The 13,351-nt window shown below is 49.6% G+C and overlaps 6 protein-coding genes and 1 non-coding gene across 7 annotated transcripts; 3 read left to right on the forward strand and 4 right to left on the reverse strand.

Annotated features, from left to right (window-relative positions):
* Positions 1 to 3: 3 nt before the first annotated feature.
* BDV27DRAFT_139389 (putative transcription initiation factor TFIID, 31kD subunit) lies at positions 4 to 1,327 on the reverse strand. Its single transcript, XM_032069444.1, has one exon. The coding sequence runs from the start codon at positions 1,104 to 1,106 to the stop codon at positions 240 to 242; it is 867 nt and encodes a 288-aa protein (XP_031920476.1). The 5' UTR covers positions 1,107 to 1,327; the 3' UTR covers positions 4 to 239.
* Positions 1,328 to 1,515: 188 nt separating this feature from the next.
* BDV27DRAFT_139390 (putative lipin Smp2) lies at positions 1,516 to 4,655 on the reverse strand. The gene is made up of 5 exons (XM_032069445.1): positions 4,200 to 4,655; positions 4,070 to 4,140; positions 3,725 to 4,013; positions 2,797 to 3,667; positions 1,516 to 2,736 (listed from the first exon to the last, which is right to left on the reverse strand). The coding sequence occupies exons 1-5, from the start codon at positions 4,306 to 4,308 to the stop codon at positions 1,851 to 1,853; spliced, it is 2,226 nt and encodes a 741-aa protein (XP_031920477.1). The 5' UTR covers positions 4,309 to 4,655; the 3' UTR covers positions 1,516 to 1,850.
* A 454-nt stretch (positions 4,656 to 5,109) lies between these two features.
* Positions 5,110 to 8,505, forward strand: BDV27DRAFT_164555 (Fibronectin type III domain protein; the record flags this gene model as incomplete). The annotated part of the gene is made up of 4 exons (XM_032073720.1): positions 5,110 to 5,153; positions 5,213 to 5,406; positions 5,476 to 6,494; positions 6,547 to 8,505. The coding sequence occupies 4 exons, from the start codon at positions 5,110 to 5,112 to the stop codon at positions 8,503 to 8,505; spliced, it is 3,216 nt and encodes a 1,071-aa protein (XP_031920478.1).
* Positions 8,506 to 8,982: 477 nt separating this feature from the next.
* BDV27DRAFT_170570 (tRNA guanylyltransferase) lies at positions 8,983 to 10,391 on the forward strand (the record flags this gene model as incomplete). Its single annotated transcript, XM_032075337.1, has 8 exons — positions 8,983 to 8,996; positions 9,063 to 9,152; positions 9,323 to 9,454; positions 9,510 to 9,554; positions 9,608 to 9,783; positions 9,841 to 9,929; positions 9,990 to 10,094; positions 10,150 to 10,391. The coding sequence occupies 8 exons, from the start codon at positions 8,983 to 8,985 to the stop codon at positions 10,384 to 10,386; spliced, it is 888 nt and encodes a 295-aa protein (XP_031920479.1). The 3' UTR covers positions 10,387 to 10,391.
* Positions 10,392 to 10,428: 37 nt separating this feature from the next.
* On the reverse strand, positions 10,429 to 11,785 carry BDV27DRAFT_139396 (uncharacterized protein). Its single transcript, XM_032069446.1, has one exon. The coding sequence runs from the start codon at positions 11,490 to 11,492 to the stop codon at positions 10,551 to 10,553; it is 942 nt and encodes a 313-aa protein (XP_031920480.1). The 5' UTR covers positions 11,493 to 11,785; the 3' UTR covers positions 10,429 to 10,550.
* A 141-nt stretch (positions 11,786 to 11,926) lies between these two features.
* On the forward strand, positions 11,927 to 12,011 carry BDV27DRAFT_t243. The gene has a single exon. It is a non-coding gene; the product is annotated as a tRNA-Val (tRNA).
* A 935-nt stretch (positions 12,012 to 12,946) lies between these two features.
* BDV27DRAFT_164558 (uncharacterized protein) lies at positions 12,947 to 13,270 on the reverse strand (the record flags this gene model as incomplete). The annotated part of the gene is made up of 2 exons (XM_032073721.1): positions 12,947 to 13,090; positions 13,145 to 13,270. Coding segments are annotated over 2 exons (270 nt in total), but the record flags the coding sequence as incomplete, so codon positions are not given.
* Positions 13,271 to 13,351: the final 81 nt, after the last annotated feature.

Genomic DNA, 13,351 nt, shown 5'->3' on the forward strand with positions numbered 1-13,351 from the left:
TTTTTTTTTGCCAGTTTCTGTTGCATTAGGATTGCCAAGTCGTATATCATTATGTACAGTAGATCAAGTCTGTTGATATCCTACAGACTCAATGAAAGCAAATCTCCTCCATCAGATCGGTTGTCTGGCTGATAGTATAAACAGTATATAAGTTTCACCGAGCGCCGAACTCCCAATCGCCAGGCCCATCCATATATTTTTCTTTTTTTCGAGAGCAAGAAGAGGAAGAAAGAACCGATTTAGACATCCGTCATGTCTTTGTCTCCATCATCATCTCCATCCCCCATAACAGCATCCTCCCCGAAGATATCCTCCATTTTCCCATCTTCATCATCCTCACCTCCATCTCCCTCCTCCTCCTCACCACCCGCACCAGCAGGATTACTCTCCTTCGGCTCCTCCTCCTCCTCCTCCTCTTCCTCTACCTCTTCCTCCCCTTCACTCTCCCACTCATCCTTCATGTTCCACCCAACACCCGTCAAACAGAACCTCTCCGGCGGTAATCTCATACCCCCCATAAGGACACTCTGATTCGCCGCCGGCTTCGCCTGGCCCTGATCAAACCCCCTCGTAGCACCCGGCAGGGCAACGCGATTCCTCTCCGCCGCAACATCCATCAGAAACTCCTTCGGCAACCCCGTCTGAAACTGATAATGCAGCCGCGAGGCAATACTAAGCCGCAACGCCGGCAAGCTGACGGTATTCACCTCCGGCGGACCCCTCGACGAGCCGGCCTGCTCGCCCGCAGCGCCGGCGTAGCCCTCCGTCGCGAGATGGACCGCGTCCTGCAGGACGCCGGAGGTGTAGCGGTAGGCGAAGTCGAGGAGCTGAAGGGGCACTCGTTCCTGGTACGCAGTGACGCCTAAGGAGGAGAGGAGCATGTGGATGAGACGGACATCTCGGGGGCGGCGGGACTTGCCGCTGTCTTTTAGGGAGGTGGAGGGGACTTGTGTGGGTTGTGCGACTGGTGCGGTGGTGGTGGTGGTGGATCCGGCTGCGGGCTGTTGTTGGGAGGAGGCATTGGTGGTGGTGTTGGAGGGTTCGGCGGGGGGTGTGAGGGGTTGGGTGGATGGGGCGACGGTTTGCGATTGGATTGGGGATGCCATTGTCTTGTGTGTTTCAGGTGGTTATGAGAGCCAGGTTGGATGTGAGCGAAGGTTGCTTGGTTAGCTGTCTGCGGTGGAATTTAGTGATCGTGGACGCCGTCACTTATGGCCAAGTCGGCATGGCCACTATACGTCGGTACTGTGGTGGGATATTATGAAGGTATGATTATTCTATGTTCTTCTCGAGAAAAGACTGAATAGAAGGTAAAGTGGTGTTGCGGTCAGCGAGTGAGCTGGTGGTGAAGACGCGAAGAACATTGAAGGTCAATCATCCCGATCGGCGCTAGCCCGCTTCTGGTAAGTCAGTGGTGACCTACTGATTTCCTTATAAACCCTCTCTCAATGCATAGCTTCTCCAAATTCTCTTACTCTCTTATCCATCTTACACTTTAATTCACGCAAGACAAAATTATGTATATATGTATATATATGTATATAGTCTAAGAGTCTATCTCCGGGTGCAACCATGCAGCGGCCATGGAAAACCGCAGGCTGTCCTGCTGCTTGTATATCACACATGAAACCTGGAAACGCTCAGCATATGAAATGAAACAGGAAAATCACCAATGCAGCCTGTTAAACGCCAACTATGCAGTAAGAAAGAAGTAACACCACACGATGCAAGGGCCAATCTCGGTTGCCAGAAAGGCATATAAACACAATAGTCAACGCCGGGAAGGGTATCTATGAGCGTTGAAAGCCGCGTATAGTTATTACACTTGTTGTATGGAGGCCTGGCCATTCTCAGCGTTTGGGAGAGGGGCTAGCACCAGTAGTCGCGAAGCGACTTGGTTTTGGGGTCACGTTAGGCCCGTCGTCTGCGCCTTCGTCGTCCGCCTCATCATCTTCTAGGTGACTCTGACTATCGGCAAGATCCAGTGAGGCCTGTGAGATATAGCTGTTACCAAGGTCTTCCTCGGCATCCTCATCAACCTCGCTGCCTTCTTCATCACTCAGCTCCGCATCATAATCATCTTCATCTTCGTCTTCGTCATCTTCGTCCTCTTCGTCTTCGTCATCCTCACTATCTGAGCTTGAGAAATCGGCTAGCTCTGGTGGAGGTTCACGCCAGTAAGTAAAATCAGTGTACTCTTCACCCCCAGCCTGAACAAGTAGACTGACGGGCGGGAAGAAATGGTCCAAGAGCTCCTGCATAGTAACATAGCTGCTCTTATACTTGTTCAGACTAAGAAGATCGAGAGAGACCTCGGCATTCGAGTTGATCGTGAAGATCCTAGTAGACGGGATATTGACAGATCGGTAACTCAAGGCGTCGGTCAATCGATTGCCGAATCCAGCATAGAAGGGGTTCTCTTTTCCATTGAAGAGGTTCAGAATGTCCCGAAGACATGCCATCTTAAACACTTCTGGTTTCCTCAGGTAAATCTCTCGCCTGAGGGCTGCAATCATCCGGTCCGGGCTCGTGATAACGGGGCCTTTGGGCAGTCTGTATCCGTCCTGGTTAACACCGTAGATGTATGCGCGAGTAGTATCTGCCTGGCCAACAGATCGACTAGTAAGGTACATAATATTGTAGCCGTTGTTGACGATATCTGTGTATAGCTTGGCTACTCCAGCGTGTGTCCAATCGCGGCCAATCATATTCAAAACATGGCCCAAAGCGTCGGATCTACCAGTTATATTAGCCAAAGATGGGCGATGATAGTCAGTCTGCCTCGTGGTAACTCACTTCGTAATGGTACCATCAATATCCGATATGACAATCGGTGTGTTTCCGTTCCACAGATACATGGTCGCCGTACAAGTGGCTCTGTTGACGCTGAATGACATATCATTGGCGCCTGGCTTCAAGTTCAAAGCCTTAAGCTGGTCGCTTGTCAGGCGTAAAGTCTTCGCGTAGTTGCGAGTTGTTTCTCCAGGTGTCGGTGACTGCGGAGGGGTAGGGATACCCGGCTGAATATCAGATTGGGTCCGATGGTGGCGGGTCTGTATGGGCGAGTCACGAACAGACTTATCGCCGTCACTATGATACCCGGGGTCGGAGATAGCATTGTCACTCATTGCAGAGCCAGGCCTCATTGAGCTAAACGCGGCCTGACGGTTAGCGGCTTCCTTTGCTTCCTCACTGCTATAGATCCACAGGTTTCCGTGCTCGTCGGCCCCTATAAGGGCACCAATGTCGTAACACCCTTCCAGCTCCTCAGATAGAATCTTACGCGCAATGACCTCAGCACGGAGGGCGTCCTCCTCATTGCTTTTATAGCCAGTCATGTCAAGCATAAGATCACCCGTCTCGGTCACATGCGAACGGATATTTGATCCAGAGAGCTTCTTCGACAGCGCTGTTGCACGCGAAACAGCCTCTTCCAGAGACAAGGGAGGTGGGCTTCGAGAACGGCCCAGATCAGAACCATCGGCCGACCCTGCTGCGTGCGACCCATAAGCATGGTCTGCCACACTCGGGTGCGTTTGGCTCAGCAGAACGTCATCTGAAACCGCACGGTCCAGTTTCCCCGGCTCCGGGTCATCCCCGAACGAGCCCTGACGAGACCTGCTCGTACTGGAGTCACCTGGCGACCCTGACAACGGTGTCATTGTTCCTATATCCCAAAAATGTTAGCTCGAACCCATCATGAGAGCAATATACTTTGGCGCACCTAAATCACTGGATGCCCGCATGCTCCTTGACAGTATGGGAAGACTTTTCGGCTCATTGGCATTTCCATTGGAAGACGATCGATCTAGATCCAGATAATCGGGTTCTTGGAGAGAGCCCGGGAGATTTTCTTCGCTACGGGTTCTCGGGCTGCCCGTGGGCGACACTAATGGCGAGGTCTGTAAGGAAGCGGGGATTTCATCTGACGTCTCAAACACAAAAAAAGCCTCCCCGCCCTCCCCTAGCTTCATGGAGTAATTTTGCTTGATCCCATTGACTTTGAACTCCACCTTCAAAAAGCGCAGTCAGATGAGGATCCGTTGAATCCGTGATAGATGTATCATACCTTCTTTTCATAAGGACGGAGCAACGAGAACTTGCCAAAGCGGACGTGAAAAGGAGAACATGCGAGCGTGCCTAGATTCGACCATTTAGCGATAATGGGATTAAATCAAATGGTGCCCAAGTAAACGAACCATCTTCTTGTTCTATGACGATCACATCAATGGCCCCGCTCAAGGTGGCTGGATTGATAGAATTCCACGTCTTGGAGACGGAGCCACTGATACTGCGCACGTACTGCATCCTGCAACGTTGGATGGGGAAGACCCCTCGATAATTTCAACGATCCGTGAAGAAAAGGTGAACGATCGAGTAAAACGCGGAAACGAAAAAAGAATGCAAAAACAGTGATGGAGGGGGTGCTAGAAGGAATCGGATGGTCGCAGGAATTGCCGCCTACATACGGCCCATGTGACAAAGCCCCAGAGGCATGAACGAATGTAACCGCTGTATAGAACGACTGTTGCTAAAGCAAACCAAATATGAAACAGTACCCCTCATAAGTGAAGCGAACGCAATGTGGCAGTCGGAGAGAGGGACAAGTCAGTCAATTAGTAAAAAAATTGGAGCCAGGTTGTGAAAGATCTAGATGTTGGCTGTTGGGAGTCCCTCAACGGCCCAACGAGCAAGCCAAGGTCACGGGCTTCTTGCCTTTACAGTTCCTCGGCATGAGCCGGACGAGCGTGGCGCTAACCCGCATCCAGCAGGCATTACTGGATGGGGTTACTGTCATGATCGGCTTAGTCAGGGTCTGCAGGTGACTTAAGATTTCCACGTCCGAGTGGATCACATGACAGTGCCCCACATGACTGCTTCCGCGGATACTCTTGTTGGAGATACAACCTTTAGTTGCCGACCGTATTTGACTACTGCCCCGAAAAAAAGTGGATTTCGAAGAGGCTGGCTTCTCTCGCCAATCTGTCTGTTTCCCCTCTTCTGTCATACCCGTCTCCATGGGTATCCGACGCTGGGATGTATGAACCGCTGCATCTCTCTTTTGACGCCTACCCTAGCGTGGTCCCTCGAGTAAGGGTACGAGGCGTCATGGCTCTCTTCTTGGCCGTCACCATTCTTTGGGCCTTGATTTGGTACGTTCCTTCAGCTTCGATATCCAACACCGTTCCCTATCTAATGGCACTGGCCAAAGGTTATTGTATCGCGCATGGCAAGTCTGTCAGACCCCGAATGATGTCCTAGTGGAAAAACTCGGATTGGACATCCCTCCTCCACCAGAGGTTACACTAGAGCAGATTTCCCCCCGTGAGATTCGCATTGCTTGGAAACAACCAGAGTTTCACAACTCTATCCATAAGCACATCATTCAGGTGAATGGGTCAAAAGGTAAATAATTCTCTTTCACCTGCTCTTGGCGCCGTCAGAATCTCAGCAAGGGCTGACGGTCATTCTTAGTGGGCGAATCAAAACGAGCGGAAACCGCGGTGGAAATCTTAAATCTGGCACCAGGCAACATATATCATATCTGCGTTCTTTCCGTCAGTGCAGCCAACTTCCAGACGCCCAGTGCTATTATCCATGTACGAACGCAATCTCTTCCTTTGTCCCAAGCTCAGCAAAATGCGCCTGTTGGGGGTCCCACTATTCGGGCGTCAGTCCCGCGATCGACTGCCGGTCTCGCAGCTCCCTCGGCTCCTGTCATGTCTCGCGAGCACAGTGGAGGGCAACTTCCTACGAAACGATCTTCAGCTGGTCGAAAGCAATCTCCTGCCGCTAGCGGGCCGGAATCCTCTCACGGCAACATAGAAGACTTGCAGAAGAGTACGACAAATGGGGATCGTGACGAAACGCTCGAGAAACTCGCCGATAGGTTAAAGTCATTGCAGCAGGAAAACGAGAATGTTGAGAAGCAAACCGTCGATGAAGAAGAAGAGCATATCGCGCTCTTGAAGGAGTTGGAGAAGCAGCGTGATGACTTGAGGAAGCGAGTAAAGGAGAAGGATGAAGCTAGCGGCGATCTAAAGAAACACGTTTACAAGTTGGAAAGCGTCAATCGCACGGTGCAAAGCGAGAAAGCGAAGCGTGAGAGGCTTCTGCAACAGAAGGAATCCGAGCGCAAGAAGCGCAAGGATGACATTGTGCGATGGCGGGAACGGATATCACGAATGACAGCCGATGCTGCGCAGGCAAGGGAGGAGAAGACACGTATAGAAGAGGATGGGAAAAAGCGTGCGGATGAGGTACGGGAGAAGATCGCAAAAGAGCAAGCGGAAATGAAGGTTATCGACGATGAGATACAGGACAAGGGGGGACGGGTCAAGAAACTTGAAGAAGAAAGGCAGGGGCATCAAGGTCCAGATGGTGAAGACGGCAAAGAGTTAGATCGAATTGACAACGAGCGTGCTCGGCAGTGGGAGATCAAGCTAAGCAACCTACACGCCCGATATGCTACCCTAGTGAATATCCATGCTCAGGTTTGTGACTCACAAAGGCCAATATTTGAGGCAGATACTGACTTGTGCGAAGGCTCAACAACAATATCAAGAGGCCCAAGAGCGTCTGAAGTGGCTGACAACGCAAGGACCTGGAAGCACAGGGCCTTTCTCTCTGCCCGCCCTAGATCTGGACCTGTCCAACACAGCGACTATCCGCCCACGTCGTCATCGCAGCTCTCTGACCAGCAATGTTTCGTCCCCTATGAATTATACGGCTATGGAACCTTCGTTCTCGGGTGGTATCAGTTACAACCCCCCTTCCACAAGCTCGCCTACCTTTGGGCCCAGCTCCGCCTTCTTCAATATTAACAACGGAATGACCATTCCGGGTCTGTCAAGTCAGGCCGCCGATGCCATTTCCGAACTCTCGTTCAGCAATCCTCAAATGAGCCCCCGGGCTGACGCGTTGCTTCCGTCCGATCTCCTTGGAGATGAGGAGTCACCAGAGCTTCCACGGCCAATCGTCCGCCCTCAAATGTCTGATATTGAACAGTCGAGTGGCCAACTTGAAGGTTTCCCACAAGGTCCGCCATCGCCGGACTCTTCCGAGAGCCGGCCTGGAAGCATCTTTGCTAGTCCTCATGAGAATCAGAACCAGGAGGCTGACTCGCAGCCTATACGCCTAGGGGATGCCGCAGAGGCTCCGAAAAGTGCCTCGCGGCGACTCTCTGGTCTATTCGGCTTCCATCGTCCTCGCGGTAAAACGCTCGCTGATGAACCGCCTTTACTAGGCACTTTGAAGCCAGGACAAAGTCAGTCTTTTCCACGAAATCTGGATGAAATGGATCCCATCGGTGCCAGGCGCCGCCGCCTGAGCTATACAGGAAACTGGGCCAATCCAATGTCATTGTTCCCAAGGAGCAACACCACAGGTGTCACCACCGATAGTTCTTCCGATCATATGCCGTCCCGGCGGGCCGCTTTGACCAGCATTTTCTCCCCCAGCAGGTTTGGATTCGGCAGTGGGAGCAGTCTGATAAAGTCCGGCGAACATTCTGATCTCAGTACTGGATATAATCAATTCAGTCCTAGACATGATCCGATCGACCCCTCGTCAATTCTCGGTACTGTACGACGGGGCTCGTTGTCACCAAGGCCATCGTCGACGTTTTCCTTTGAGAATCAACTTCCCCATCCATCCACAGACAATCAACATTTCGGCTGGCCGTCGGCAGAGAAACCGGGCCATAGAAGCCCTCTGGGATTCAGCTGGGCTTCACCATCGACTTGGTCAAGAGCCCATTCACGCCGTCAGTCCACCTCGTATGGCTCCTCCGGTCACTTGCCTTTGGGACTCACAGGGGAGCCGGATTTCCTTGAAGACTCTTCTTTTGAAAGACAGGGTCGACCCTTGCAGGCACCCATTGGTACGAGACCATCATCTTCGCATCGTCCCATAACTCCGAAACTGAACCCTACTGCGCCCACTTTCAAAACCGTTTTTAGCAGGAGTTCGGAGAAGGGTAAGGACAAGGATGGGGAAATGGTGATAGACAATGGAGCCGATACATCTTTTGAGTTTCTCATGGAGGATGGATCTCCGTCTGAGCCTCGTACCTCGAAGGAATCTTATTCCCGCTCACTGACTGCCTTTACTGGGGATTCGTACGAGTCTCTCGAACAGATACATTCCGGGGCTTCTGCGGATAACAGTAGCTCGAAAGAGTCGTTCATCCGGAAGATCACGCGGAAGGGTAGCTCGGGTAAGTTTAGCTCGTGGAAAGACCGCTCAGGCCTGTTCTCCAAGAAGGGCGATACCTCCCAAGGTGATATCGAAGAAGACGGCAATGGTGAGTCACTGCTTGCAAAGAGCGTGGACAGCACTGTCTCCAGCGCTCCATCCGCGGACAGGTCGACCAGAAGCAGCCTAGGATTCTTCAGTCGCAAGTCTAAGAAGACGGATAAGGCGGCCAGTGAAACAAGTGAACGACCCAGTGAACAAGCCAGCGAAACAGGCGGCGAGGAACATTCAGAGGATGTCCATACATGATGATACTACTACTTCTTTCCCTTAGTAATCTTATGGATTACTGGTTATTGAGAGTGTGGGGTTCCGCCGATTGACAGTCTTCACACCGTCGTTGCACGATTTCTTTAGATATAAAACATAGGATATTAATCTTTCTTGGATGGTGCATTCATGATGCCCGGTTGTCTCATCTTATATTTATTTCAGTCGTTCAAATTCTTACATTTCTTTCCATCAACATACCTTGAGTTACCAATCTTAGCACTTAGCACAATAAAGTAAAGACTTTGCGAAACTCGGCGTGAGTAAAGAAAGCTATTGTATAAGGATGCTTATATATATACTCAGTACTGTATGTAGTCTTGAATCTGGGGTTGGGTGCCACTCATACCCGTCGGTTAAAATGGCTTCCGCACAACTTCATTCATGGTGCCTTTAAGTTTTCTCTACTCCATCCCAAATTATTCATACAAGCAGTTTTATAGTAAATCCAGATAAATGGCGAACTCAAAGTATGCCCTTTACCTGGGTCCTTTATTATTTTTCATCAATAGAACATCGCTAATCTTAAATAACAGGTATGAGTACGTCAAAGCTTTCGAGCAACCAGACGTGTTACTCCCCAATACCTGGATTGTAGTCCGCATCGATGGCAGAGGTTTCCACAAGTTAGTAGCTGTTCTCCCCCCATTTCTTCCCCATAAGAAAGAAAAAAAAAAAAAGAAAATCTACAGACTGTGTTTGCCTTTATCTCTCTGCAAATCCCCCTCTGAGTTTTGATTCTGATATCTTTTGTCATGGGTCGCACTCATATACTCCGTTACTAAACTACCTTTAGACTTACCGACCGTTATAACTTCAAAAAACCGAACGACCGCCGCGCGCTCGATCTGATGAATGCCGCGGCCGTTGAGGTAATGAAAGATCTTTCTGATCTGTGCATTGCATATGGTGTCAGCGACGAGTTCAGGTCTGTCCCCTGGCCCATGCCGCACTCTACATAGAACGATACTAATTTATATCAGCTTCGTCTTCCATCCAAGCTGCCAGTTATTCGAGCGGCGCAGTGCGTAAGTTACGCAACCTTCCCAGCCAATTAAGCTTTAGACTGACATGATAACAGCAAGCTTGTAACAACTATCGTATCCACATTCACAGCTCATTATGTATACCTGTGGGGGACATACTTCCCCGATAGCCCTCTTCAGACTCCATATTTGCCTTCGTTTGACGGAAGAGCTGTCATGTATCCCGCTACTAGGAACTTGCGTGACTATATGAGCTGGAGGCAGGTGGATTGTGAGTTTGCCGCATGCTCCTCATTTATGAAAATTTAGCTTACATCCCTGCTTGAAGGCCATATCAATAACCTTTATAACACAACTTTCTGGACCATGGTCCTGCAAGGTGGCATGAGTAACACGGATGCAGAACAAGAGTTGAAGGTGAGAAGTTCATGCTATCTTTCTTCTCTTCAGGGACCTAATGTTTGGCTCCAACCGTAGGGAACAGTATCATCGGACAAGAATGAAATTCTCTTCAAGAGATTCGGGATTAATTACAACAATGAGGAAGAGATATACAAGAAGGGAAGTGTGCTTTATCGTCAAGTAAGTTGGTCGACGTTTTGTATATCAGAAACCGGTCCACTGATACAGTTTGCAGTATCAACTAGAGGACATCAAGCCAAAGTCAGAGCCTACGTCAGGAGCGCTGGCAGAGGAGGAAGGAAACTATGTCCAAGAAGCGAAGATTTCCAGATCACAACAGGACAAGCTTCGTAAATTGCGCCGAAAGGCACAGGTTGTCGTTGACCATGTCGATATCATCAAAGACGAATTCTGGGAGCGGAGGCCGTGGATTATATCAGGAAAGCCGGGCAAATTGCCCACGGAGGCTTAAGTTACGATTTATGGTTAAAAGGATATCAAATTCAGACATGACACGATATATAATATAATCTTCATAAAGACCGCAGTAGCTGTAGCAAATGGGTATCTATCTATGTACGGCCGTAGGCAAAAAAATGATATCCTAAAAAAAAAGCAAATCTACCTTCAATCAGCTCACTCCTTGCTCGACTTTTTGACATCCTTGGACTTCTTCGATTTTGAGTTCGAGCCGTCTTCGGGTGTTGATTCTTCGCTCTTCTTCTTCTTTTCGCTTTCCTTATCCTTCTCTTTCTCCTTCTTTTCCTTTTTCTCTTTCTTCTTCTTCGATTTCTCTATCGAGTCAGAGGGCTCCTCACGTCCACTAGACTCTGTCTGATCGTTCTCGATCGACATCGGGGTAGGGTAGTCCTCTTCTGGGTTATGTCCTTCCTTCGCCTTCTTGCTCTTGCGTGTAGCCTTTTCATTCTCATCAGTAGTACCGTCCTCTGCTTCTTTAGCCTTCTTCAGCTTCTTCTTCAATTCCTTCGCTTCCTTCTTCCTTCTCTTCTCTTCCTTCCGTTGGCGCCTCTCCTCCTTGCTTTCTTTGCGATCCTTAGAATACCGATCACTGCGCGACACAGCAGAATCCTCCCCCTCCTCAACCCGGCTCATCTTCTTCCTCTTACGCTCCTCCTTCCTCAATTTCTTAGCCTCCCGGTCCTCCTCTCCATCCACATCATCCTTCTTCCTCTTTTTGGATTCAACCTTAGCCTTAGACTCGGAGCCCTGCTCCTTCTTCTTCTTCTCTTCCTCCTTCGACCCAAGCGTCCCCGGAACAACCTCCCCCCTCACAAAATATCGATAAAGCTCACTAGTCAACGCATTCGGCTTCTTCTCGGCCCCAGCATTATTCTCATCCCCAACACCCTTCAGCGCATCCTCGAATCCGCGCAACCACCACTGGTTCGTCGGGTCTTTAGTTGTCGTCTGGCCAACGCCGAGGTTGCCTTTGCGTCGGGAGACGAGGATCGGTTTCGTGAGACCGAGGCCGGAGTGTGTGCCTGGTCGGCGGTTGGGGTTGAGTGGGTTGCCTGGGCCCGACCAGCCGTGACGGATTAGGTAGGCTTGTGCGTCCATTATTCTTTAGTTTTCTTTTTTTGCGGTATGGGGATCGATAGTGGGGTTTGGAGTTTGGGTAATTGGTGAGTGTGGTGTAGTTTATATAGAGGGTTCGTGGTGGTGTGGATATAGTTTTGTTCCTGATACGATGGGGCGCATATGATTTTTCAGGTATACTAAGGCGCTGGTTTGAGAGAACGACAGGATAGTGGACTATGGGGACATAACCCGAGTCACGATATAAATTTAATGCAAAATATACCGTAATAAAAAAGAACAGAGAGTGATAAAACGGAAAGGGGGTGGTGAAGACGACCACCAGAAGAAAAGAGAAACGAAAGACTCTTAAGAACAAGAAAAAAAAAACTCCTCCGCAGGAGATAAGAACGGAAGTATCTCATGGCTCGTATGTCTAGGTCAGACATATTTCTCTCACATTTTTCAAGAAACGCAGTTGCGTGGTCTAATGGTTATGATTTCTCATTCACATTCAGTTGTTTACTGAGAAGGTTCCCGGTTCGATCCCGGGCGCGACTACTCTTTTTTATCTGTTTGTCGTTTGGAACATGTGGGCATTATTTTGTTCATCTACTTATGTATGTCACAAGCTTTATGGTTAACTCTGTTCAGTTACCCTTTCTTTTCCTTTTCTTTTCTTTAACCTCACTTTACTCACGTGTAAGGTAAATCATTTGCATTGTTTACATTCAAGAATTCTACTAGTATATTACGACCCACCGTGAAAGCTACAGCGTAAGTAGTGTGATACAAGGTCAAAGCTACCCCTCGGAGTTTTGTTCCGCGCAGATATATATTCGCCAAAGCAACTCACGTACCTAAACCCGCGGCCCCCACGCCTCTAAACCAAGCACAAACCAACGTAGCAATCGTAGTGGACATACCATCGGCTGATTGAACTCAATTCTGCTGCCTAAGTGGTTCATCGGCTCTGACCGCATACTCAGAAATGTGGGCTGGTAAACATTGGAAATTGCAAGCCTCGGAGACGGCAGGCTGTCAGATGGAGAATGAAATTTTCCTCTTTAAGGTACTGATATGCAGTGTATGGTACGTGCGCGAATTCTTTGCATACAGCGTATGGACTAAATAGATTGCGACGGTCCAGCAGAAAGATCTGATATCTATCTATCTATATATGTGGGATTCGATATAGGGCAGGGGTTGGGTGGAATATCGGGCCATCCCGCTCGTAGTAAATGCTGAAATTATACTCAGTACTACCAGGAGTCCGATCCTGCGGATGACAGACTTGGAGGGGTGCAGGTCAGGGCTGTACTGATCCCTGCCCTGTGAAGAAGGGTGGATGAAATACGGTTGTAAGACGAGTGGTTTGAAACATACGGGAAGGCCGGGACAGTATGACAGCATACGTATTTCCGAGGTCCCGTATTTTACATTCTATCGTGGCGGTCAATGCCCTGGGCGTGGTAACGAAACAGACGAGGCCTAATTTAATAGGGTTTGAACCGTCCCTTATCCTTATTCTTTTTCGGCCGCGCAGTCTTGTTTGAGGAATCATCGCCCTGCGCCTCTCCGGACTCCGGTTTCCATGCGCGGACGAACCCGTCTTCACCGCAGGTAAATACCGATTGGGACTGTGATCAGCGTCGTTAGTTTTTGACTGGAGGAGTTGGCAAGGGGGCACATACCTGTTCGTCCAGATAGATGGAACGTACAACCTCCTCGCCGTGAGCGCCAGGAAGCCGCCACAGGTTCTCCCGGTCAAATTGCCAAGATGGGGTTGAGGTAAGAGGGACCAAGTCCAGGCGTTTCTCACTGGGAAATTTTAGCGCACGAAGTATACGCAGAAGATAATAAGTAGTCAAGGGCAGACAGAGAAAAAGGATAGAAAAAAA

Source organism: Aspergillus caelatus (assembly GCF_009193585.1).
Source record: "Aspergillus caelatus strain CBS 763.97 unplaced genomic scaffold BDV27scaffold_467, whole genome shotgun sequence".
NCBI classification, from domain to species: domain Eukaryota; kingdom Fungi; phylum Ascomycota; class Eurotiomycetes; order Eurotiales; family Aspergillaceae; genus Aspergillus; species Aspergillus caelatus.

Bases quoted from the DNA above. Each gene is read 5' to 3' on its own strand.
- BDV27DRAFT_139396 (XM_032069446.1), bottom strand. From the start codon at position 11,492: ATGGACGCACAAGCCTACCTAATCCGTCACGGCTGGTCGGGCCCAGGC.
- BDV27DRAFT_139390 (XM_032069445.1), bottom strand. From the start codon at position 4,308: ATGCAGTACGTGCGCAGTATCAGTGGCTCCGTCTCCAAGACGTGGAAT. The intron at 4,141-4,199 runs GTTCGTTTACTT...GGTCGAATCTAG, and splicing joins CGTCATAGAACAAGAAGATG to GCACGCTCGCATGTTCTCCT. The intron at 4,014-4,069 runs GTATGATACATC...CGCTTTTTGAAG, and splicing joins TCCGTCCTTATGAAAAGAAG to GTGGAGTTCAAAGTCAATGG.
- BDV27DRAFT_139389 (XM_032069444.1), bottom strand. From the start codon at position 1,106: ATGGCATCCCCAATCCAATCGCAAACCGTCGCCCCATCCACCCAACCC.